The sequence below is a fragment of the Durotheca rogersii genome (assembly GCF_024521655.1).
Source record: "Durotheca rogersii strain YMJ 92031201 chromosome Unknown GGS23scaffold_16, whole genome shotgun sequence".
Classification (NCBI taxonomy): domain Eukaryota; kingdom Fungi; phylum Ascomycota; class Sordariomycetes; order Xylariales; family Xylariaceae; genus Durotheca; species Durotheca rogersii.
This window is the reverse complement of record NW_026251247.1, coordinates 432,035-456,161: the sequence shown is the minus strand read 5'-3', so window position 1 is coordinate 456,161 and position 24,127 is coordinate 432,035. Positions and strand designations below refer to the sequence as shown.

At 56.8% G+C, this 24,127-nt stretch overlaps 7 protein-coding genes across 7 annotated transcripts; 4 read left to right on the top strand and 3 right to left on the bottom strand.

The window, feature by feature from the left end:
- Positions 1-478: 478 nt before the first annotated feature.
- GGS23DRAFT_606048 (uncharacterized protein) lies at positions 479-4,613 on the top strand (the record flags this gene model as incomplete). Its single annotated transcript, XM_051519858.1, has 5 exons — positions 479-1,319; positions 1,374-1,406; positions 1,459-2,552; positions 2,624-4,114; positions 4,173-4,613. The coding sequence occupies 5 exons, from the start codon at positions 479-481 to the stop codon at positions 4,611-4,613; spliced, it is 3,900 nt and encodes a 1,299-aa protein (XP_051370511.1).
- A 189-nt stretch (positions 4,614-4,802) lies between these two features.
- Positions 4,803-5,482, top strand: GGS23DRAFT_132232 (uncharacterized protein). The gene has a single exon (XM_051511184.1). It carries the CDS (start codon positions 4,945-4,947, stop codon positions 5,296-5,298), a length of 354 nt encoding a protein of 117 aa, XP_051370510.1. The 5' UTR covers positions 4,803-4,944; the 3' UTR covers positions 5,299-5,482.
- Positions 5,483-10,139: 4,657 nt separating this feature from the next.
- On the bottom strand, positions 10,140-11,331 carry GGS23DRAFT_598202 (uncharacterized protein; the record flags this gene model as incomplete). Its single annotated transcript, XM_051518735.1, has 3 exons — positions 10,140-10,278; positions 11,117-11,136; positions 11,218-11,331. The coding sequence occupies 3 exons, from the start codon at positions 11,329-11,331 to the stop codon at positions 10,140-10,142; spliced, it is 273 nt and encodes a 90-aa protein (XP_051370509.1).
- Positions 11,332-13,114: 1,783 nt separating this feature from the next.
- On the bottom strand, positions 13,115-14,713 carry GGS23DRAFT_574961 (uncharacterized protein). The gene has a single exon (XM_051516771.1). The coding sequence runs from the start codon at positions 14,060-14,062 to the stop codon at positions 13,484-13,486; it is 579 nt and encodes a 192-aa protein (XP_051370508.1). The 5' UTR covers positions 14,063-14,713; the 3' UTR covers positions 13,115-13,483.
- A 1,512-nt stretch (positions 14,714-16,225) lies between these two features.
- On the top strand, positions 16,226-18,250 carry GGS23DRAFT_598201 (uncharacterized protein; the record flags this gene model as incomplete). The annotated part of the gene is made up of 7 exons (XM_051518734.1): positions 16,226-16,341; positions 16,396-16,429; positions 16,539-16,715; positions 16,818-16,872; positions 16,926-17,159; positions 17,223-17,999; positions 18,069-18,250. 7 exons carry the CDS (start codon positions 16,226-16,228, stop codon positions 18,248-18,250), a joined length of 1,575 nt encoding a protein of 524 aa, XP_051370507.1.
- Positions 18,251-18,826: 576 nt separating this feature from the next.
- GGS23DRAFT_131869 (uncharacterized protein) lies at positions 18,827-20,076 on the top strand. The gene is made up of 2 exons (XM_051511183.1): positions 18,827-19,544; positions 19,672-20,076. Exons 1-2 carry the CDS (start codon positions 19,118-19,120, stop codon positions 19,872-19,874), a joined length of 630 nt encoding a protein of 209 aa, XP_051370506.1. The 5' UTR covers positions 18,827-19,117; the 3' UTR covers positions 19,875-20,076.
- Positions 20,077-20,136: 60 nt separating this feature from the next.
- On the bottom strand, positions 20,137-23,199 carry GGS23DRAFT_598200 (barren; the record flags this gene model as incomplete). The annotated part of the gene is made up of 4 exons (XM_051518733.1): positions 20,137-20,442; positions 20,685-22,355; positions 22,414-23,005; positions 23,114-23,199. The coding sequence occupies 4 exons, from the start codon at positions 23,197-23,199 to the stop codon at positions 20,137-20,139; spliced, it is 2,655 nt and encodes an 884-aa protein (XP_051370505.1).
- Positions 23,200-24,127: the final 928 nt, after the last annotated feature.

Below are 24,127 nucleotides of genomic sequence, written 5' to 3'. Positions count from 1 at the left end.
CGCTCGGCTTCCAAGGCAACATTTCTCTCTTCCTCTCTCCTAACCCGACGGTAGAGAGGCCTATTCCCCCCTCCGAGATCCGTTCTCTTGGAGTCATACCATCGGAGCACCGTCCTGTCACCCGTTTCATTTTTTGCAACTCAGATCCGAGTACACCCCCGCCGTTGTATAGCTGTATGCCTACTTGGCAACGTTGTTGTTACAATCCGAGTTCCCACGGCGACCCGACCGCCGCCGTTGAGGCGAGTGTGCCGCGAAAACGTGAGATACCTGTAGTATCTGTTCTGCTCCGCTGCTTCCCTCCCCCCCTTTGCGGTAACAGCCTTTGATATCGACATCTCCCTGCTCCATGCGTTCGTCATAAGCTCATCCCGGCGCCTATCGAACGCTGGTCCGACCCTTTGCTACGACCGCTAATCGAATTGACAATCGGCACTGCGTCCCCTGACGGCTCGACGTCGAGATAACCATGAAAGTGATGGCCGACGAGGAGACCTTGGTGGCTGCCGCTACCATCGTCAAGTCTTTGGCTCCTGCCTCCAAAGACCCCGCCGCTGTTCCGGTTGTGATTGGCGCCAATTCTCAGATCAGACTACCCGGTCGCGAAAGCCACGCCAAGGAATCTCTCGAGCGCGAGCTCTCCGCCTTGGTTGTGAGGATCCAGCAACTCGAGACCAAGGCTAGCGTTGCGAATGGTGGCACGTTCCCTGATACGCCCAACGAGACGTGCGAGCCTCTCTTCGGCAACGAATCTCCCAATTTCCCAGCGCCCAAGCGATCAAGATTTCCCCTCCTGCCTCCGACTCGGAACGGCTCGGGAGAAGATCGGCCCGTCAAGACCATTCCCCTCACCGACGAGGACCTCGAGGGACTTCGCGAACATGTTGTTGACCAGTCCAAGCTCCTCGACAGCCAACGTCAGGAGCTCACCAATGTGAACGCCCAGCTTATAGAGCAAAAACAGCTTCAGGAAAAGGCTCTGGAACTAATCGAGAAGGAACGAGTCGCAACTTTGGAAAGGGAGTTATGGAAACATCAGAAAGCCAACGAAGCCTTTCAGAAGGCGCTGCGTGAGATCGGGGCGATCGTCACCGCGGTCGCCCGCGGCGATCTTACTATGAAGGTTCGGATGAACACCGTAGAAATGGACCCAGAGATTACTACCTTCAAGAGGACGATCAACACTATGATGGACCAATTGCAGGTCTTCGCTAGCGAAGTGTCTCGAGTCGCCCGCGAGGTCGGCACGGACGGAATCCTAGGCGGCCAAGCCATGATCGAAGGCGTAGATGGAACATGGAAGGAATTGACAGACAATGGTAACGTATCTTGCGTCGATCGTCCGCTGGGAAAATAGCTAACAAGCTTCCTAGTCAACGTCATGGCCCAAAATCTGACCGACCAAGGTTTGTATCACGGCGGTTCCGCTTATTCGGGCATAGCTAACGAGAACCCCAGTGCGAGAGATTGCATCTGTGACGACTGCGGTCGCCCACGGTGACTTGACTAAGAAGATCGAGAGACCTGCCAACGGCGAGATACTCCAGCTTCAACAGACCATCAATACCATGGTTGAACAACTACGCACCTTTGCTTCGGAAGTCAGCCGCGTCGCCCGAGACGTGGGTACCGAAGGTATACTGGGTGGCCAGGCCGATGTGATGGGCGTCCAAGGTATATGGAATGAGTTGACAGTAAACGTGAACGCCATGGCAAACAACCTTACCACTCAAGTGCGTGACATTGCCAAGGTCACCACCGCAGTCGCCAAGGGAGACCTCACCCAGAAGATTCAAGCCGAATGCAGAGGCGAAATTTTCGAGCTCAAATCGACGATCAATTCAATGGTTGAGCAGCTATCCCAGTTCGCGCGAGAAGTGAGCAAGATTGCGAGAGAGGTCGGAACCGAAGGCCGTCTCGGTGGCCAGGCGACGGTCAACGATGTTGAAGGCACCTGGCGCGATCTCACCGACAACGTGAACGGCATGGCCATGAACCTGACGACCCAAGTGCGGGAGATATCCAAGGTCACTACGGCTGTCGCAGCAGGAGACCTGTCCCAGAAAATCACTGTCGAAGTCAAGGGCGAAATCCTACGACTCAAACTCACGATAAACTCTATGGTCGATCGTCTCGGAAAGTTTGCGTTCGAGGTTAGCAAGGTCGCGAGGGAGGTCGGAACCGACGGGACCCTGGGTGGTCAAGCCAGAGTCGATGACGTGGAAGGGAAATGGAAAGACCTCACAGAGAATGTCAATACCATGGCGTTAAATCTGACCTCTCAAGTGCGGAGTATATCGACCGTCACTCAGGCCATCGCCGACGGTGACATGAGCCAAAAGATCGACGTCCAGGCTAAGGGCGAGATACTCGTCCTCAAGGAAACCATCAACAATATGGTTGACCGCCTGTCGGTGTTCTGTAACGAAGTGCAACGCGTGGCAAAGGATGTCGGCGTGGACGGCAAGATGGGAGGCCAGGCAGATGTAGGAGGTCTCAAGGGGCGATGGAAGGAGATCACGGCTGATGTGAACACGATGGCAACTAATTTGGTGAGCCCCTCCCCACCCATCCCAAACAAAGCGGCAGCGAGCCTCGCATTGCTAACAGGTATACCTCTCAGACCACCCAAGTGCGGGCTTTCGGCGATATAACAAACGCAGCCACCGACGGGAATTTCACCAAGTTGGTCGATGTGGAAGCATCCGGTGAGATGGACGAGCTCAAGCGCAAGATCAACCAGATGGTGTACAACCTGCGAGATAGCATCCAAAGGAACACTCAGGCAAGGGAGGCGGCCGAGCAGGCGAACAAGACCAAGTCCGAGTTCCTCGCAAACATGTCTCACGAGATCCGGACACCTATGAACGGTATCATCGGAATGACTCAGTTAACTCTGGACACCGACCTTACGCAATACCAACGGGAAATGTTGAACATTGTGAACAACCTCGCCAACAGCCTCCTAACCATCATCGACGACATATTAGATCTATCCAAGATTGAGGCGCGGAGGATGGTAATAGAAGAAATCCCGTATACTCTGCGGGGTACTGTCTTCAATGCCTTGAAGACGTTGGCGGTCAAAGCTAACGAGAAGTTCCTCGACCTCACATATCGCGTGGACAGCTCCGTACCCGATTACGTTGTTGGCGATTCCTTCCGTTTGCGGCAAATCATCCTCAATCTGGTGGGCAATGCCATCAAATTCACAGAGCACGGGGAGGTTAGCTTAACCATTCGGAAGGCCGAGAATACCACTCCTAAAGACCCTTCCGAGTACGCGATCGAGTTTGTTGTCTCGGATACGGGTATAGGGATCCCACCGGACAAACTCGATCTCATTTTCGACACTTTCCAACAGGCAGACGGGTCGATGACTCGCAAGTTCGGGGGCACTGGTCTAGGTCTATCGATCTCGAAGAGGCTGGTAAACCTGATGGGCGGAGACGTCTGGGTCAAGAGCGAATTCGGCAAGGGCAGCTCGTTCTACTTCACCTGCGTGGTGAAGCTGGCAGACGGAGAGGTTGCCTCTATCGAGAAACAGCTAAAGCCGTACAAGGCACACCAAGTGCTGTTTATCGACAAGGGCCGCACTCAATACGGGAGGGAGATTGTCAACATGCTACAGCGGCTGGGCCTCGTGCCCGTCGTTGTCAACACCGAGGGGAATCCTAACGTTCCAGGTTCCGACGACCCGCCATACGATGTCATCATCGTCGAGTCTATCGACACAGCTCGTAAACTGCGGGCCATCGAAGACTTCAAATACCTTCCCATCGTTCTGTTAGCTCCAGTCGTGCACGTCAGCCTGAAATCCTGTCTAGATCTAGGCATAACCTCCTACATGACCACACCCTGCAAACCAATCGACCTAGGGAACGGAATGGTACCCGCTCTAGAGAACCGGGCTACGCCCTCCCTAGCTGACAATACGAAGTCTTTCGAGATTCTGCTTGCCGAAGATAACCGAGTTAACCAACGATTAGCGGTGAAGATACTCGAGAAGTACCACCATGCAGTCACGGTGGTTGGAAACGGATTGGAAGCGGTGGAAGCTGTCAAAAAGAAGAAATTCGACGTGATTCTCATGGATGTCCAGATGCCGATAATGGTTCGATCCCCGCCACAGAGCTCTTGACGCGTTATTATAACTCGCTAACTGTACGCAGGGCGGCTTCGAGGCCACCAACAAGATCCGCGAGTACGAACGTAGCCTAGGGGCACACCGGACTCCAATCATCGCTCTGACGGCGCACGCGATGATGGGGGATCGGGAGAGATGTATACAAGCCCAGATGGACGAATACTTGTCTAAACCGCTACAGCAGAACCATTTGATACAGACCATCCTCAAGTGCGCGACCCTCGGCGGCGCACTACTTGAGAAGAACCGGGAACGGGAGCTGGCGCGTCAAGCTGAGCAGAGCAACAGTAACGGCCAGCAAAATGGATCGGCACTCCTGCGGCCTAATCTAGAGGGACGTTCGATAACGTCGAACGAGGCTCTGGTAGGAGGAGGTATAGACAGCCCATCCATTGTGTCGAATCAGGACGATCCGTTGCAAAGGGCACGTTCAACCCTCCCTGAACTACGCGTTCAAGAAGACTAACATATGGTCATGTGATCAGCTCCTTGTGAGAGCTCACAGCACCTGATCAGTCTCCATTGCCGGATAGGCTTTGGGGGCCTTAACTAGTGCCTGTTCGGGGTTGTGATGTCTTCTGCTACTTGTCAGGAAACACTCCCCTCTTGTCGCAATCAAGACTATAGGTGCTTGATCGTTTTCTCGATACCCACGGCCTTGGAGAATGCCGCCAGTTCTAGGTGCCGCCACCAAGTTTCTTGTTCATTCGATGCAAGCTCAATTACGAGGGGCGGCTCACCTCGCCTGCTGTTGTTCCTTCTTGGGGTCCGCGCTTATTTTGAACTAACATACGAAAATGAATGCGGTATTCTCTCTATGTTGGGCAGCGCTTACAGCGACTGCCGGTGTTTCATTGGGCGTTCTCTTTCAACCTTTTTTTTTTGTTTGTTTACATCAGCGGAGGGCCGTCTACGAATATGCTACTCATACGGAAAGGGGGCAGGGGACAAGGGTGAAGCCGCGGAGAGGTAGGGGTGGAGGTGTGAGGTCACCGATGCTGCTACTCCTGTTACTGCTGCTGCTGCCAGCTGTCCGTTTGTGTTTTATATTTTTGCTTGGTCTATGGCTTAGGAGGGGCGGGCGCGGGATTTGTCTTTGGGGAAACAAACAACGAAGCTTTTCGGGTCGGATCGTGCGAACAGCATGCTAGAGAAGAAACGAGGAGAAGGGAAGGGGGCGGGGGGGCCGAGACGGGGAGGAGAGGGAGGGACACGCGCCCCATTGCTAAGGAGTTGCTTTCCTTTCCGTAATAGCTTACGAGTGGTCGCGCAGAAAGTAAATAGGGCAGTGTTGGAACGGGAATGACACGAGACGTGTATTATGGAATTCATTTTTTCCTCTTCTTATCCAGGAATTTAGCCTCCACCCCTCTCTGCTCTGCTTTGCTCGGGGCAAGAAGGGCTAGGAGACGGATTCCCAAGAGTGAATGGATGCTCCGCTGCGTATCCCTCCCCCCCCCCCCCCCCCTCTCTCTCTCTCTCTATCTATATCTCTCTCTACAGCCAACTAATTAACTAACTAACCAACTGACTGACTGGAACTGACTAAAACGGCGGACGGCCCCGCCATCGCTAGTGCCGAGCAGGCCGCCGGCGGATGCCAGATCGCATCTACGTAGCTAGTTATAGCTGTCTTAAGTACCCACCTGTCTGCCTGTCTGTCTGTCTCGGCCCCTTTTCGCGGAAAGGGGGCCGCGGAACAAAACCGCGCTCGGCGCCCATTCCGCCTGGGCGCTGCCGACCGGCCGGCCGAGACGCCGGCTCGCCACGCGCGCGCGCTAAGGTTAGTTCTGCTCGCCGCGCGCAGGCACCGTGCTTGCTGCGCCCCTGGGTATTGCGGCATATGTCTATATGTGTGTGTGTGTGTTCTAGGGAGGGAGAGAGGGCATGGGCCCGCGGGAGTGTTATGGGGTGGGGGTGGGCTGGAGGTATAAGGGGGGGGAGGAAGTTGGGTTGTGGGCGTGGATAGACGGGGTTTTCTCTCTCACGGGGGCGAAGGGTTCGCGGTGCCTGCGTGAGCTGCGAGCCGGCGTGCTCCTAGGTATCACGGCGGCGGTGGGTGTTCGGCGCGGGATGCGGATATGGCGGGTAAAGGGGAGGGGGAGGAGGCGATGTTGTCCTCGGTACGGGGAGCACGCGAGGCTGTCCATTCTCTCGGTAAAGGAGGAAGGGGAAAAGTGGCCGGGGGAGAGAAAGAGCTCGGCTGCTCCCTCGTATTCCGGCGTGGCCGACTTGCTTTCTACTCTGTGGCGTCGGGTTGGTGTGTTTATGCTCGGATAGACCGAGCTGTGGGTCGTCGGTGCTGTCCCCTGTGGGATGTGCCACGTATGTCTATACGGACGTATGTATGCTCCGTGGTAGGTATGGGGGGGAGGGGAGCGTGGTCGACGTAACGGAGTCGCGATGGTATTGTTATCTTCGTCGGCCTGAGGCCATTTTCTATTGGAATGCGAACACGCGTCGTCGAGACATCCGCGCTCCTGCTGCTTATCGACGGTATATATATTCGTACCCCCCCTAGACGAAAGAACTTGTGCTCGATAGCAGCAAGTGATCCTGGGATACTGGTGAGCATCTAGATAACCATGCCGCGACTAGTCCGGGGACTCGTCTTCGCGACCTCGAGGATGAAGCAACTGCTATAGTGAGTACAGGTGGAGGAGCGCCGATGGACTTCAGGCCTCCCCCCAGTGTACAAGGCTGTTGCGGGACTGTATTTGTCACGACCTTGCTGTCGAGGAAGCTACGGTCGTCCTCTGGCATCGTAAAGCTGGCTTCGTCGGCGACGCAAGAGGGCGGGGAAAATGGCGGGCGGCGTATCTGATGAGCTTAGGTTCGGGAGTTGGCCCCTTTACGACTCTCCGTACAGACTGGGCTTAGCTAGCTAGCTACGGGAGGACTATAGTCTGACGTGGCAGATAGTTCGAAGACAAGTTAGTATTCTATTGTTATTATTATCGCTATCATTTAGTTTGATACTACCGGTCTGAGTCTCTTCTCGTCTCTCCTGCTCTTTCTATCGAGCGACCAGACGATCTGAAGCTTCGTGACTCTCCCACGCTGTATTTTCCTAGTGCCGTCTCTCTCCCTCTCTCTCTCTGACGACTCTTCGACTTGTACTCTGGACACGGCCCGTGACCGCTCTAGGCCAATCAGCCGAATCTGACCGAGTCTACCCCCTTCCCATCAAAATGGGGTCATACGCAGTCAGGTCCGTCAGCGGCGCCTGGTCGTCTGCCGGTGCTTCGTTACCTATACACACCTAGTTAGAGAGTACGATCGGGATATCCTGAGGGGATCGGAGGCAATAATTAAAGGATAATATCGCAGTCCTCATCGATGAAGCGGACGGCGCCCTCTTGGGCGCGAACGGGGCGGCGATTGGAGCGGAGAGAATGGGGTAATATGCACAGAGATCGGGCAGCTTGGAGGATCGGGGTGAGGCGGAAGAGAAGGCAGAGCTGGAAAATGAGGAGCGAGGAGGACGTGAGGGCGGAGGGAGCAGAGGAAGGGTTATGAAGGGCGAGGTCGGGAAGCAGGTGCGTAAGGGGGGGGACGTAGGTAGAGGGAGCGAACGAGCGAGCGAGAGAGCGAGAGACGACAAAGTACCTCACGCGGGAGAAGTCGTAGTGAAGCCAGGCGGTACCTTAGAGGGATCGTTGTCTATTTCGGCACCGCGGAAGCTTACCCTCTTATGCTGCCACCATATATCTTACGATATCTTACGATACTCCTCGCCTGCCCAAATACCTGGCTAAAGTCCCTAGCGATAGCCAAGTCGCGCCACAGACCTTCGTAAGAGCATAACCTCGGGTTCTAGCCAGTTGAGAAGTTACCACGTCGGTATATACATCGGCTAACCGGGGCAGACGTCTGTGCTGTGCTCCCTCTACTTGCTTTTATCTCCCTATTCCTCTACGGATAGGTACATAAGACGGATGGATGGATGAACGGGTGGAGGAGCCGTTTCCCGTAGGTGCTTAAACGGGACAAGATGAGATATTTATGGGAGGGGGTTTGGCTGGGTAGACCAGCCCGTGGTCTGTCCAGAGAGATGAGAGGGAGACTGGGGTCTGTCGAAGCTTGGTCCTCCTCGGGGGGAGGGTAGCTGGACTTCGGCTAAGCAACGCCAATCCTTCCTCTATTCTCTCGATTGCTTGCCTTTCCCTGTCTCTCTCTCTCTCTCTCTCTCTCCGTTTCTCTCCTCGTCGCACACAGCGGAAGACGCGTCAATTATGCTACGTCCTCTCCCCGGGGGTAAAGACCATTGCCAGGGGTAGCGTCCATCTGAAGGAACGCCTGCTATGTATCCCCTCCGTCACTCTTATCCTCCACGTGGGAACTGCCGTCTCCACCGTGTATGAGTGGTCCATAGATGCCTCACTAGTTGTCGAGTCAACTTCTTGCTGGTCGCAACCCGCTTACCACCGTCGTGCCGGTGTGCGAGCTACGCATACGCCACGCTCTAGGCCGACGCCCATGGACGGGCGTATCGAGGTCTCTTAGTCATTTGAGGAAGTAACTTGTCGTCCGCCATTCTCGTCCATCTGGCGCATCCCGAGGTACAATCCTCGGTTATGCGACTCTGCGCTGCCGTCGATAAAAGATGGTGTAACACACAGCCGTTGGCCGTCGATCATTACAAGATGTGACGAGACTCTTGCCTCGTTCAATGTGGCGGAAGAGTGTGGGGGTACAAGCTGTCTCTCTGGTTACTGTACATAGACGGCTTCACGCCCAAAGTATCCGTGTTCAGATAGGAGTAGTGCGGTGACATGCTTGAATATTTAGAAATCAGTCGTCACCTTTCTCGCGGGGAGGGGGGTGTGTTCACCCCCCATCTCACCCCCCTTTCCGGTGAACTGATACGACAGCTTCTATTGAACCGATCGCGTGTGGGTTGGGTTTCCTGTATTCATACGCATGTGGCTTTTTTCACGTCGACGCCATGTGCTAATCAATAAAACCGCCTGGCGCATCGCCGTCCCGCCTATTGCGCCGCTGTAGGACTGTGCACGCGGGGAGGTGAAATTGGAGACTAGGAAGCTATGTACGAGAGGGAAACAGGTATGGATCTTCGATGAGTTAAGGAAAGTCGATAGATACCGGTGACTGGTAGTGAGAACGGGATGAAAGAAAAAAGCGACACTGCTTGTAGAATGTTGACAGACTATTGGATTCGGATACGAGGGCGGCCTCTCCCGTTTGGGCTCGGCTGCTGGGCGGTATTTCGATCTCAGATCAACGAAGTTGGGACAGATGGAGGAGGCATCGATCGAGGCCAGTCACCGCAGCTACGCTCGATGAGCGGCCGAATCTGGTAGCTGCTTTCCGTCTTGCGAGTCAGCTCGATAGATACATGTTGGCGCGGGATGATAGCGGCCAGACTGGTCGAGTAGACGGCATATCCGGCACCATAAGCTCTACATCCCTCTAGCTCATCCTCTCGCAACGGGAATTACGACTCGTTAAATTGGGCCTCTGGTTCCCGTCAGATTGCCCTATTAGCTCACGATCCGCCTTGAGGATGGGTCACATTGCCACCCGTCACGGTGGGATCAAATCTCGAGATGACTGCTACCCACGGGGTTCGACACGCTTGGCTCTATACTGATCTACCTGACAATTCTCTATGGATGGGTTTGGCGGTTGCTATCCTTGCGGGGTAATGGCCACGACAGCTTCCTTTCGTCGTTTTGAAATACGCTATGCTCGTACGGAACCTTGGATGGAACCTGCGATGTGGAGACGGATATGGTGGCAGGGAGGGAGCAGCTATCGAGGAGGTGGCAAAAGGTGTTGACCTGGGATATGGAGCGCGCCGTGTACCGTTGGTAATCCCCCCTCCCTGAAGGCTGCGATGTACAGAAGTAGTCATCTGCCTGGATCTAGATGGAACGCCTGAGCGGACTGTTCCGCTGATGGCAACCACACCATGGTACGATGGGTGTAGGGACGGCACCACATCATGCTACTTCTTCGCCGCGGGCGCCTAGTCCTTGGATTCGCCTTTACCCTCCCGACTTGCTTCGGGCGAGGCTGAACCGCCCTCGATCGATGCTAATAGGGCGTCGAGCTTCTTCTCTAGATTTGTGAGGCCTGCCTCTAGAGCGGCAGCCTGCTGTTCGCCTCTGTTCAGCCACGCATTAGCACTGGGAGATTCTGCAACATCTACAGGATAAATCGTGACGGATAGCGCGTAGGGTTTTGACATGCGCCCTTGATAGGGCCGGCCGACCATCATAAGGGCCTTCGACGGCCCCCCGCGACGAGATTATGATGCGTACGAAGCTGTTGAGATTGCTAACTCGACGCATATGGCGCAGAAAAGGGGAGCGCCGTGTCAAAACATAAGACGGCTCGCAAGTTGTAGGGCTCAGCGCTGCTACTAGCACGACCAGCAAAAGAAGCAGTGGGTGGCCTATACAACTTTGTCAGGCATTCGATGTGTGGTAACTTTGGTGCGTCGGCACGTAAACGAGAGGACAAAAGAGACGTGACACAATGGGAGAGCCAGCCGGGCTTGTCCCACGTCTGGCAAGTTCCGCGACGACAAGGTAGGAGATGGCGAAGGGGATGGCAGAAAAGAAGACGTGAGCGGTCCCACGCACAGTTGACACCCCGAGCGGGATTTGGCTAGGCGAAGTGTGAGTGGCCCTAGAGGAGGTTCGTCGTATCGAAGCGGGGATCTAGGCCTCGGGGCAGACAGGGGGCCGCGCAATGGGGAATGCCAGGCTGATCACACCGGCGCGGATGCAGAAGCGGACTTTGGCATGATGGGAAGATGGGAAACCCAGGGGTCTGGGGGCGATTTGCATGCTAAACAACGCAACACACACGGGCAAATTTTCGCCATTTTCCATGTGTCCATCCTTTCTAGATACTAGACGCCAGGACAGAAAACTTGACCAGATCGGCTGTCGATCTCCCCAAGGCACACTCCGGATCGGAAATATCACCCATACATACCTAGCAAGGTCCTTAAATGCCTAAACGCCGTCCTAGTTAGACAAGGGTGTCTGCCCGCCGCGTTGGGGAAGATGCCGTCTTGGTCGGGCGTGCAAACTTACCTCCGCTATGTCTGCTTGACTCAATACGGCTGAGGTGGAAGCATTTTGTGGGCTGTCATTGGGCCCATGTGTCTTCGCCGCGGTGGGGTCGCTGTCCGACGGCGATTTCGACATGCTGGTGAAGCTTTCGTTGACTGGCAGGGCCGCCTTCGCTCGTATTGTGCCGTATCCGGTCCGATAGAGGCGGAAGAAGTAACAGGATTGTCTGGGTTACGATGCCTGGCCCGCGGTCCAGCCCTAGTAAAATCCGAGGTGGGCTTCGAGAGGAGTGGGTGATTCGCGGCTTGCTGGTCTGGCCTGTGTAAGACGCTGCTGCTGTGCTCGCTAGTCAGCCCGCTGCTCGGAAAAACACCATAGACGCGTGGCGAGGGACGGAGAGAGGTACCAGGGGGACGGGTCTTGGAAGAAAATTGAAGTTGGATGAATATGAGTAGACAAGACACCTGGGCAGGTTGGTGGATGGGATTGTTGATCCAGTCCGCGAACGGCATGCTTTCTTAATTCCTCGATAGGTCCCACCTATCAGCCTCCCCACGTGAGAAATACCCAGTAGGGTTCGGAACTGGCAAAAGGATGCAGGCAAGCTCGTCGTATCGCGGCGGATGGTACTACGTACATATGTCTGTACAATGTGGACGTATGCAGACATGGTCTTATGGCCAGGGGGGGTTGAAAGCGGTGGCCTCAGATGTAGATCTTTCGCTCCAGCTAGTCAAGACTGTCCCCGTCCGCGGCGGTCTAGATCTCCATACCGGTGTCTCGGCATATTTCGCGACGGTTTTTCTTCGACCGGTTGGGAAATAGGGAAATATGCCGTGTTTACGCGATGCCGCGGTCGTCAGTCGATCCGTGGGAGAGACGGGATATTATTTATCATGGTTCTTGTGCGGTGTTGTTCGTCCGGCCAGCCTTGCAAGACCACGTGTATATATCGTACTCACATCTCACGTCCCCGCTGCCACTGTACCGAGACGTACGGTACCGAGCAACGATGCCGGATATAGAGGCGCTCTGGGCTTCTGGAAGGAGGTATGGCGACGATCCTAGCAATTTTAGTACGCCGCCAATTTTATCTCGTCCCTATGCCGCTGTGTAAGTAGATCGCGCAAGGAGGGCTCGGCAGTGATGGCCTACGTAGCCGGGCAGCGTCAGCTTCGCCGGCACGAGCAGAGAGAGAGAGTGCGGGACATAGCGATTGTAGGTATGGAGGGATTCCATCGAGTTCCACGGGGATTTGATGGAATTGCGCGGGAATCCCACTAGACCCCCTCCTCTCTGGTTATGATGATTCAACTTCGGTCCTCGAGCTAGTGCGAGTGAAAGGAACGGGTTAGGTATGTTAGGTAGCTAAGGTAGCTGCAAGTGTACTACTACCTACGGTACCTACCTAAGTAATGCGCGAACCCCATTGAGGCAATAACTCGCAGCGGCAAATGTGTATAGCTTCCCCTCCGTTAGGCATATATCTCTTAATCCGTCCGACATTTGAAGTAGGCTAGGTTAGGTGCATATGTATGCATACGTGTGCATACCTAGTTAGGTAGATACGACCCTATAGCCCCGACTTCCGTATAGAGAGATATTGTAGAACCATGAACCCTGTGATTAGGTGCCTTCTGTGGATCCGGTGCTCCAACGTTCCCCACATCTTGCGTTGTAGGAGGAGGTAGGTACCTAAGATACGTGAGTTAGGTACCCATGTAGCCATGTCGTCGGGCTGGGTAGGTACCTAAGTGCGAGGCTTGAGGCAGGCTGGCTGTGTGCGATGCCACCTTGGGTACTGGCTATTGCCACGTGATCACCCGTCATTGTACATCGGTATACTTTGGGCGGGTTCGAGAATCGATTGGCAGGCATAAATTCCTACAAGCGACGCCGCCGACCTATCCCACACTGTTATCCCACCCAAACCTCGTGGCTGGATGGTTCTCTGCTTTTATGCATGTAGGTCGTCGATGTTGTCGTCGTCGCCTTCGTTGACGGTGCTCTCATGGGGTTCTGTCATTTTTATTACTATCATTTTCTAACCCCATTCTTCTTGTTGCCGCCGTGTTCGTCCGTATGTACGCACGTACACCTATGTGGTAGCCTACCCTACCACCGCCGCCGCCGCCATGCTACCTGACCCTATCCTACCCAACCAGCCAGATTCGCTCGCTCGCCCTCTCTCGCTCTCTCTCTCTCACTCACTTATTTCTCTCGTCCCCCCTCTCTCTCTCTCTCGCTCGCTTCCCCCAATCTCGATCTTGTCCCACAATGACGACTATCAATAGCGTAGCATGTGGATCCATTCCCCTTTTCTTCGTCCTGCTTCCGCCGAGTCTCGAATCTGGCCTGTGGCCGTCTCGGGAGCCATGCGGTTCATCAACCTACCGAACGACTGCCCGACGGAGCGACTGACTAGGTGACATCTGACAGTCAAGTCATTCGGAATACTACGATCCCACGATACCGGGTCTCGCTGGTGGGGGGTAGGAGGGGCTGCGAGTCGACCACATTCAAAAGTGGATGCAAAAATGGAAATATACCTAATCAAAGAAAAACATCTGATGGGCTCCAGAGTCTGGGGTTCGTGGCTTGGGGGGACGCCAAGACTCTCGATCCCGGGCTGAAAAGTCGATTGCGGCGCCCTACCCTCTCCTAATCCTATCGACCCTGATTGGCTCACGGCTGCCAGCCCTTCTTGGCTCCCGCGTCCCCTTTCACTACTGTCTAGTGGTCCGACGCCCCGATAACCACCTCCCCATAGTAGGGAGGTAGGTAGATGATGGGCTGCCCGGGATATTTTCTTTTTCTTCCTGTTTCTTTCTTTTTGACAAATATACCCAGGCAGGAATCGCATCATCGTCGGCACGCTGGGTGATCGTAGCCGAGGCCGGTCTATTTCGGGAGCTCGTTCGCCCCTAGTGAGTGTGCGTGAGCGGTTATGTACCCTGCGTGTGTGTATGTCTGCGTGTGTGTATGTCTGCGTGTGTGTGTGCCTGTGTATGTATATGTGGGTGTGTATGTGGGTGTGTGAGTGAGTAAGAAGGAGACGAGGCGGATGAGCAGACAAGACATCCTCGCCTCCGCCTATTATGTTCTAGATTCGAGCAAGCACGCCTGATATTACCGGCAACGGAGCGTCGAGAACGTCAAAGGTACATCGCGTGAAGAAGAGCGGCGAGCTCGGAAACAGACGCATCCCGGCAAGAGACACGAGATGAAGCAACCCACGCGCAGCAACACTCTCATTTGTCGTAAGCCTCGGCCGCGATCTCGATCCCGCGCGCTCAGCCCGTAACCCTTCGCACACATTCTTCACCCCATTCGGCCACTGGTGTGCCGATAGCTTCATCCCATGCTCGCCTACACAAATCGTGGGGCGGTAGGAGCTGGTTCTCGACACCCGTTTTCTCGCGGGTCTCCTTCCTCTCACAGACCCTCTCACACGCACACGCACACGCACACACGCACACACGCCACGCATGCTTTCCCTGCCTCCCTCCCTCTCCCTCTCTCTCTCTTTTAAGAGAGAGACGCACACAGAGAGGGGGCGAGGATGTGTGTATGTGTTCGTGAGTTGGTGAGCGAGCGAGTGGGCGAGAGAGAGAAGCTTCGAGTTTAAAGAGCTTGATGGCGCACAGTAGGAGGCGAGACGGGCGATTCGCCAGTGGGCGAAGCTCGTCTGTTTACGACCTACGAAGCAACTAAGCGTTAGCCCTGACTCGGCTGCACGAGCTTGATTCTTCCCAACAGTGCATATATGGGTCTTGGAATAGGTCCAGGTTGCGATCTTCTAGGAATAGTCACGTTCCTGGGAAGAGTCTCGCCCAAGGTCCGGGCCTGCAGAGCGTGACCTCATACCTCGATACTTACATAGGTTACGAGGACGAGACCAGGTACCGCGTCCTCTGGCCGAACATATTATTGCCCATCAGCCCATCAGCCCATTTGTGCTTGCATGTTTCCAGGACCTCCCGCCAGCCATCTGAGAATGGGAGCTAATCCTGTAGGTGAGTCTTCTTCTCTATCTCCGTTTTCCCTTTAACCAGAGCGCTAGCTGTTCTGGGGCTTGCCGCAGCTGTGTATTTTTATTAGTATTATTATTATTATTTTCTTACCCCCTCGAGCTGTGACACACCGAGTGCTCGATCCCCAATCGATTACGCTGCTCATCGAGATCTGGGAAAATGCAGCGGGATCGTATATCACCACAGCAGCCCGGGATCCAGAATGCCAAATTTCCACATTTCCCCTAAACATTGCCATTGACCATTACGGGGCAAACAGACAAATCCGATTTTCAACCCTTTTAACGTCTGCCACAGCCTGACCGTACCGCAACCCGTACTATACGACCGACGTCCCTAAACGCCGTCTACCTACTTCGAGCGGATTTCGTCTACGCTGCCTCCCCCCCTCTCTCACTCTCTCCCTCTCTCTCTCTGGGTCCTGCCTACGTACACCTCTCCCGGCACGCACCAACGCGCACTCCTCCTTATATTCCTAGGCCGCCCCACGCCCCACACATCCGGGCCGCCTCTATCGCTTCAGGCCTACGACGCGTCTCTGTTTCTGCCGCTGCTGCTATCACTCCGTGCCCACGTGTCTGCTCAGTCGCAGGGAGCCATTGCCGACTGGTATAGGCGGGTCAGTATCGTAAGAGGAAGAGCACACCAGGAATAGGAAAGGCAAGCGGCTTAAAGCGTCCCCCCTACCACGCTGGTTACTAGACCAGCGATTTCGGCGAGGAAGGGTAAACTTGTCCGAGAGTTGTTGGTGTGGACGGAGCAGAGCTACCCCCCTCCCCCCCAGGCCTCTCTCCATCGTGAGCCGAACGCCGATCCGGGAGAGTCCGTTCGCCGGATTAAGAGAAGACGAGAAGAGAGAAAGTAAACAAGACATTGCACTCCGCACCGTAATCGCCGCACCTACGAGGGTTCCACGCGCAGGCTCGAGGAAAGCCTGATGCTGAATTGAGAGCTCTAGCGAGTGATCCGCTGAGACGCGGCAAAAAAACAGCTATATGAATTCCCTCGAAGCGATCTTCGGCGAGCTAGGCATCTCTCAATACCTTGACGCCTTTGTCGACCAGGGTTTCGATTCGTGGGACACGATTTTAGACATTACCGAATCTGACCTGTGAGCCTTCCTAGCCCACCCTAACTCGGGCAATGGCTGACGTTTCGGCGGTAGGGACGCGCTTGGTGTCAAGCTCGGCCATCGAAGAGTAAGACCGCTCGTTCTTTTGAGTAGTGCTCGGCGTGTGTATTTGTGTGTGTGTGCGTGTGTGTGTGTGTGTGTGTGTGTGTGTGGCGTTCGCACTGACTGTCGCGAAGAAACTCCAGCGCCGTATAGCGAATTACCGAGGTCTTGCACCTGATGCGTCCTTGATATCCCCTACGCGTACCAGCATCGAAGATGTTAGGCTCGATTCGACTCGGGCGGAGCCTGTCAAATCCGACAAGTCGGACGGAGCTACCGTTGCGAAGCGCAAGTATAGACGGCACCCCAAGGTCTGTCTTCCCACCCCCAACCGACTAACCCGGCTCCTTTTGCGATGACCTCTCGCGACGTAGCAGGGGCCAATGAGAATATACCGCTGACCAATGAGCTAGCCTGACGAAAATGCCCCCGAACGGCCGCCTTCGGCGTATGTGTTATTCTCGAACAGTAAGTTAAGCTTGCATTCAGCGATGCCTAGGGTGTATACTAAACGACGACAGAAATGAGAGAGGATCTGAGAGGCCAGAATTTGACGTTCACGGAGATCGCTAAACTGGTCGGTGAGAATTGGCAAAACCTCAACCGCGCTGAGAAGGAGCCTTTCGAAAGGCAAGCGCACGAGGCAAAGGAGAAGTACAATCGCGAGCTGAGCACCTATAAGAAGACGAACGACTTCAGGAAATACAGCGACTACCTGCATGAGTTTCGAAAACGACAGGCGGCCCAATTACAAGGTATGTGTCGTGCAGGCGGTGTCGTGATCCTAGACGGTGCCAGACCCTGACATCGTCTCTCAGAAAAAGACGCTTCCAAGCGTCTCAAGACAGAATCGGACAGTACTCGCGGAAGTAGCACGAGTGGCGGTTCGACGGGGCCTAGTGGTACGACCAGTGGCACGGGTAGCGGATCCGACAGCCAGCCTGGTAGCGAGCCGCCGCCAACACGTCAGCAAAGGATGGGATCGTCGACGTCGACGGTCGACAGCAATTTCTCCCCGAGGATGAACGGGATACATCATGGGGACGAGCCGCTGCATTCCCCGAGGACCCTCTCGTACGACGAGCAAATTAACGGGCGACCACGTGGGCTGTCGAGTCCTACTTCTCGCGATTCCCCTAGCCACCACTCGAGCAGTCGATCTCGCTGGTTGGAGAGCCAGCGGATGTATGCGGAGTCTAATCACACGAGCGCCTCGTGGTTTGACCCGAGAAATATCCAGGGATCGCTCGCACATTCGCCAGAGAGTAGCTTGCCTACGCCAGTCTCGAGCTTGGGCCTGAGTAACGGATCTGCTCGCGGGTCAAGGTCGTCGGCGTCCGGATCACGGCCACCATCGTTGAAGACCGAGCAGTCTTCAGCTGGGAGTGTCAGTTCGTACAGTTCTTATAATACCCCGAGGACCCCAAGCGACGCCTCTCTGCCGATACACGCGCTCCTATCATCAAAACCGGAACCGCAGTATTCTTCACGCCAAACCACCGTGTCCCATGCGCCACTGTCAATCCTGCAATCGCAGCCTGGCCGTCCGCCAGGAGATCGGCTAAACGGTAGCATGGTTGAGACCCACGGAAATGGTAGGCTCTTTTTTTTCTTCCTTCTGGCTCGCTCCGTGGCGTGCATTCTAAAACTGACAATTGTCGTAGGGTTTCTCCCCGGGCCGATCCCGCCTAAGTACATAATACCCAGCTTCCAAAAGGAAGCAGTATACGGTGTACCAGCTGAGCCGAAGCTAACTACTACTTCTAAATTGAACGGGAGTAGCGAGAATGGCCTGGATGGCATCAGTGCTCTACTCAAGGCTCGAGAAATCGTGGACCGGCGGTAACTAGAGCTCGTGCCATGGCTCCGCCCCCCTCCTCCAGAGATCTTCCGCTCATCATATGTTGTACATCCTGGGAACCCGTGGCGTACGGCCATTCTCTGATCTGAAAGAAATTCGTATTTTATGACATCCCTCTACTTATCAATGGCATATGGGCTTTTTTCCGGAAAGGGATCCGAGCGTTTGGAAATTGTGAAAGACGACACGACAGCTAGGAACGAGGACCGACTGCAATGACTCTGCACTTCATACGGGCCGGCGTTTTTCTTTTTTTTTTTAATCCCCGGAGGGTATGATGAACTGCGGCTACAAGTGCAAAGCTTTTCAGCCAAATACCCTCCCCCCTCTGTTGGTGCTCCCGCACAACTCGTCGAAGCAATGCATTACGACGGGGAGGGGGGGGGGGAGGATTCGGGCTTGTCTGGTTGCCCGACAAGAGGCAACCATCACCATCTCAACCTTGGGGGTTGTTTTATATGTTTAGGAGTTTCTTCGGGACTGCTGTCGAGGTTTGGTGCTCCGTACAAGACGGAAAGGGGCGAGGAAAAGGCGTTGGCGGGGAGGGCGCATACTTGGGGGGGGGGGGACTTGACTCCTTATTTGATCTCGCTTTCGCGTCCCTTGCTCATCAACCTGGGCGGGGGTTACAGTCCGCCCGGCCACGTGATGAAACCCCTTCAACTTCTCAGGGAAGCTGCTGTGACTATTGCTAGGACAATTCCGTGCATTGTAATCTTAAATCTGTGCGAGAAAAGAATCACTTGCTCGCTACGCGTACGCTGGCCAGAAGCGGACGCAAAGTGAAGCGAGAGGTGGTCGCGTCGCGTCATACCGACCGTCGACGGTGCGCGCGGAGTGCCACGACGGCGGATGACTGGCAACGTGGAGGTATATCGGGTTGCACGATATGTCCACACATACATACATACATACATACATACATACCGGCCTAGCTTCTTCGACCGAAAGCTAGGACGGCCAAAAAAAAAGAAAAAGTACATTTCATATCCGCGCGCCCCCTTTTCCCGTTTCTCTCTCACGACTACTGCTCCTCGCTGCGACCACGCGGGCGGCCCAGTTCCAGTTCCACTACTCGCGCCACACACACACACGCACACATGTCCCGCAGCGCAGCATCCGGAAATCCCACGCGGCGACAGCAGGCTAGCGCCCTTCGCCGACGAATCGCGCGCGCGACGTTCCCCCTGGTCGGGTTCTAGAAATAGGACCGGGCCACCTGGCTCTCTCTCTCTCTCTCTCTCTCTCTCTCTCTGTCCTTCCGAAACGAGGAGGAGGGAGGGGGGGGGGGGGGAATAGGTAGAGAGAAAGAGAGAGAGAGAGGGAGGGAGATAACGAAGGCAAGAAAAAAAAAGAAGCAGCCGCCCTTCCCCCTCCCTTCCCCCCCCCCCCCCCCCCCCCCCTAGGCCCTATAGGCGCGCTATGCATGTCTTACCTGCGTTGCCGTTCCCAGGCCGCGGCGGCGGCGGCCTCTCGTTCGTCAGTCGCCTTCGCAGCCCTGCTTACAGCTGTCGTCGTTCGGTTCGTTCGTCCGCCCGCGCGCGACGGCGAGGCAGGTCTGGCACCCCCGCCGGCCGCGCCATGCATGCATGCACGCGCGGCGTCGTGACACGTTCGGCGGCGATCTCGTAGTAACTCGTACGAGATCGCCACACGCGCGCGCCCTCACCCTCGCCGCCCCCTTCCCTCTTCGCACCATCTCTTTCCCTCCCCTCTCCTCCCTTTGCCCCTCTTCTGTGTCTTCACTCCCTTGCTTGACTCCCTTTCTACTTTATTTTTTTTTTTATGTTAATAATCTCCCAACCCACCACCGCACCCCACCCCTAATTCCTTCCTCGGGTCGCTCCCGGCTCCCGGCTCCCCCCCCGGCTTCACGCCTCGCCCGTCAGCTCGGCGGACCAGTCCCTGCGGATCTCGAGCTCGAGCAGCTCGGGCGTGTTCTCGATCACGAGCCCCTTCTCGTTCGCCAGGTGCAGCAGGCAGATGAAGCAGAAGCTCGTCGAGATGTCGTCCATCACCGCCTTCGGGTACACCGTCCGCAGGTCGTTCATCACGCTCGTGAACTTGAGCGTGCCCCCCTTCGCCTCCTCCTCCGGCGCCGGCGATGACCCCGGCGGCTTGGCCTTCGCCGGCGACGAGTCCTCGGTCGGCGTCGGCGCCGACGGGTCGTTCGCGTCCTGCGAGGAGAGGGGTGGTGTTAGCGGTTGCGCTTCGTAGGAATAGTAGTAGTAGTGATCGTAAAAATAATGATAAATCGCAAGCGTGATCATCTCGTCTGAAAGCCGGGGGGGAGGGGCACGGAAGTGTGCGTAGCTCCCAAGTCTCCGTAGTCCTTCGTAAATGAGAGAAACCACCTTCCAACCGACCCTCCCATGGAAAAGGGGGGGAAAGAAGAGAGAAATTGAAAAAAGAAACTCACAGGTTCATCCGGGAAGCCCAGGCCCTTCCACAGCTCCTCCTTGAGCCTCCTGACGTCGACCTTCTTGGCGACGCGGGCGTACTGGACGTACTCGGGGCGCAGGCGGCGCGTCGAGGTGACCAGCTGGGTGCCGAAGCCGCCGAGGGTGGTAGTCATGCCGGCGCCGACGAGGCCGGTGATGCCGACGTCGCCCTGGGTCGGGTTCGCGGCGCCGCCGGGGCCGCCGGGGCCGCCGGGCCCGCCGTCGGCGCCCGGCGAGAAGTGGTCCCGCGCGTCGGCGAACTCGAGGTCGTCGTCGTCGTCGAGCATGCCCCCGCCCGGCAGCGGCATCTCGTCGTCGAAGAAGTTGGCGTCGTAGTCGCCCTGCGGCCCCGCCTCCTCCCCCCCCCCGGCCGCGCCCCCCGCGTGCGCCGGCTGCTCCCGCTGCGCCCAGAACGCCTCGTCCATGTCGCCCGCGTGGATGTTCTCGCCGCCGTTCTTGTCCTGCGCGCCGTTCCCGAGCCCGAAACCGCCGCCGCCGCCGGACCGGTTGCGCCGGCTCGCGCGCGCCTTGGGCTTGAGGAACAGGCTCAGCAGCTGCTTCGAGTTGAAGTGCTTGTCGTCCGGCAGCAGGTTGCGCGTCTTGGACTTCCAGTCCTTCTTGGGTAGCGAGATGGCCGAGTGGCTCGCCGCCTGCGTGAAGATGGCCTCGGCCAGCTTCGGGTCGAGCGCCGACGCGAAGTCGACCTCGAACGGCTCCTTCTCCCGCCTCGGCCGCGTCGCGCCCGCCTCCGCCTTGCTCGCGTCCTTGATCTTGCGGATCCGCCAGTGCTCCGGCCCGGCCCAGTTCTTCTGCAGCGCCTGGTCGAAGTACCCGAGGATGTCTTCGTGCGTCTTGTCACCGCCCTTCGCCCGGCTCGCAGACAGCAGGTAGCCGCCGCCGCCGCCGTCCTCGCGCTCGTCGTCGATGCCGTCGGCCCCCGGCATCCCGTCGTCGTCCGGCCCGACGCTGTACGGCCGCATCTGCGGCTCGAGCGCCGCCTCGCGCGCCCAAGCCTCGCCGCCCTCGCCGAACGCGATGTCGCCGACGTCGAAGCCGCCCATGTTGGTCATGTCGTCGAAGCCGACCGGGTTGTCCTCGTCGATGAACATGCCCGACTTGTTGCCCACGCCGCCGCTCCCGCTCTCGTCGTCGTCGCCGTTGTCCTCGAGCGCGCGGAGGAAGGGTATGTCGAGGGAGCCGGACGGGTTCCCGAGCTCGAAGGTCTTGAGGGACGGGCAGATATCCTGCTCGTCCAGCTGGGCCAGGTCGGGGAAGAACTTGGCGCCGAGCGCGCTGATGTCGATTTCCACGTCCTCCTCGTCGTCTTCCTGCGCGGCCTGTAGCTGCTCCGCGATCATGGCCGAGTACTCTTCCGCCGCCCCTTCCTCGTCCTCCTCAGGAATAACATCTTCTCGTCTCCTAGGCTTGATCTCCGCAGCGGAGGCGTCGTTCGCGTCGTCGCTGCTGTCGAATACGATGCGGCCTTTCCCGTCGATCATCAGGTGGTTCAGGAGGAGGCCTTTGGCGCCGCCCTCGTCAAAGTCGGCCGAGGCCTTCTTGAATAACGGGTCCACCGCAAACTCGAGTTCGAACTTTTTCAACTGCAGCGAGGCGAACGACGGCGCGAGGGTGGCTTCAGAGGATCGTTGCTGCGAAAGCGTTAGCGAGCGCCCTCGCCGGTCTCCGCCGGAGAGAGTTCAACCTTACCCGCTTCTTCGTCTTCTTCCTCACCACGTTGCCGTCCTCGTCGACTTCCTCCTCGCTCTCTTCGCCGTCCCCCTCCCCGTCTCTCTCCTTCCTCTTCGAACCGCTGTCGGCCAGGCCGCTGAGCAGCTTGCCGGTCTCGGTGGCTACGCTGTCGACTCTACTAGTGTAGATCTTGACGCAGCCGTCGAGGGTGCAACTCGCTCGCTGGAAGTTGACGCCGTCGCCGTCCTTCAGCAGCGACATGTCGTGGAAGTAGTCGATGAGGGCGAAATTCCACGAGTTCGCGGCGTTGATCTTGTTGTCGGTGGCCATCTTCATCCACTCCTCGAAGTTGGCCAGGATGGGCACACGCTTCATAGGCGTCACACCAGTCGCGGTGCCAACGACGAAGACGTCGTCGTCGTCCTCGGCAGCGCCCGAGCCCCGCGGCGCCCGCGGGGTCGAGCGGGCCGACCCATTGTCGCCGTCGGTGAGCCGTTTCTTCGCAGGCGTCGCCGCTGCCGCCTGCAGCTCGTTGATCTGTTTTTCGTGTAGGGCTTTCCGCGAGTGCAGCCGCCCTTTCCTCTCTCGTGCGTCGTCGTTGAGCGGGATCCTGCAAGTCGAGGTGAGCGGTTCGGCTCGGGTTGCCGGGCGGGGGACAGGAGGAGAGCCGGAGTAAACAGAGAGATGGCTAGGTCAGCGGGGGAGGGGGGAGACGTACTTGAGGGGAGACTTGAAGGGAGAACCGGAAGTAGAGGCTTTTCTACTCCCGGTGCTGGCGCGGGGAACATGTGGCACTCGAGGCATCTTCACGCCGCTCTCGATGGGGGTTTGGGTTGTTGGGTTGTGGATAAGTTCGGGATGTGAGGTCGCAAAGAATAGCCTGCCGCGTCCTGACAGCCGACAACTTGGACTTCTGCGTAAGTAAACAATCGTGACGGGGGCGCCAATCCCCTTCCTCGACATACGATAGGTAGATGGGGTCGATGGGACGGACGGCGGGGGAGTCGGCGCTGATTGGACGGAAATCAAGCGCAGGGGCACGCGGCTGAGTCAGCGTGGAGTACATGGGTACGCACGTGTTACGCCACAGTGCTGCGCGGCTGCGCCACAGGTCGGTGGCATTCGACGGGCACCCCACAGGTGACAAATCCGACGCCATCTCGATCCCCCCCGTGCTTGGTGCCACGTAACACCAGTGGTGTCGACGTAGCTCTTCTTATCGGCGGTTTTTTGCATTAGGCGCGTATGAAGATCGTATGTTACCTGTAGGAGACGAGGCACGTAGCGCGTAGTCTTGTTAGAGGGTTGTGCCCAACACCTCCGGTATGTCTAGGTACGAGCTCAGATGGGCTCAAGGTTAGGTAGGAGGTAGGTAGGTGGTGATGAGTGATGGATGCCGACAAGGGAACCTCGTACCCCTCCCCCCTCCTCCATCGTTCTACCCTGCATATATTACTGCTACGTCGTGCGTGGCACTGCCTCTAGATATCGTCACCCCGGACGGTGTTGTCGGCGACAATATTACGTAGATAGGCACGGTCGGAGGAGCGCTACGAGGCTGGTCACCGGCCGGCTTGCGGAAGACTGTGCCAATCTTGAGGCTGATATGACGGAGAGACGAGAGATAGCCAACGTCACGGGGAGACGCGCCACGCCTCGACTCCCTGCAGTGCGGTGCGAGGGGCAGCGCAGGAAATCCAGCCGGCCGGGCTCGATGCCGCTTTGGGTCGCC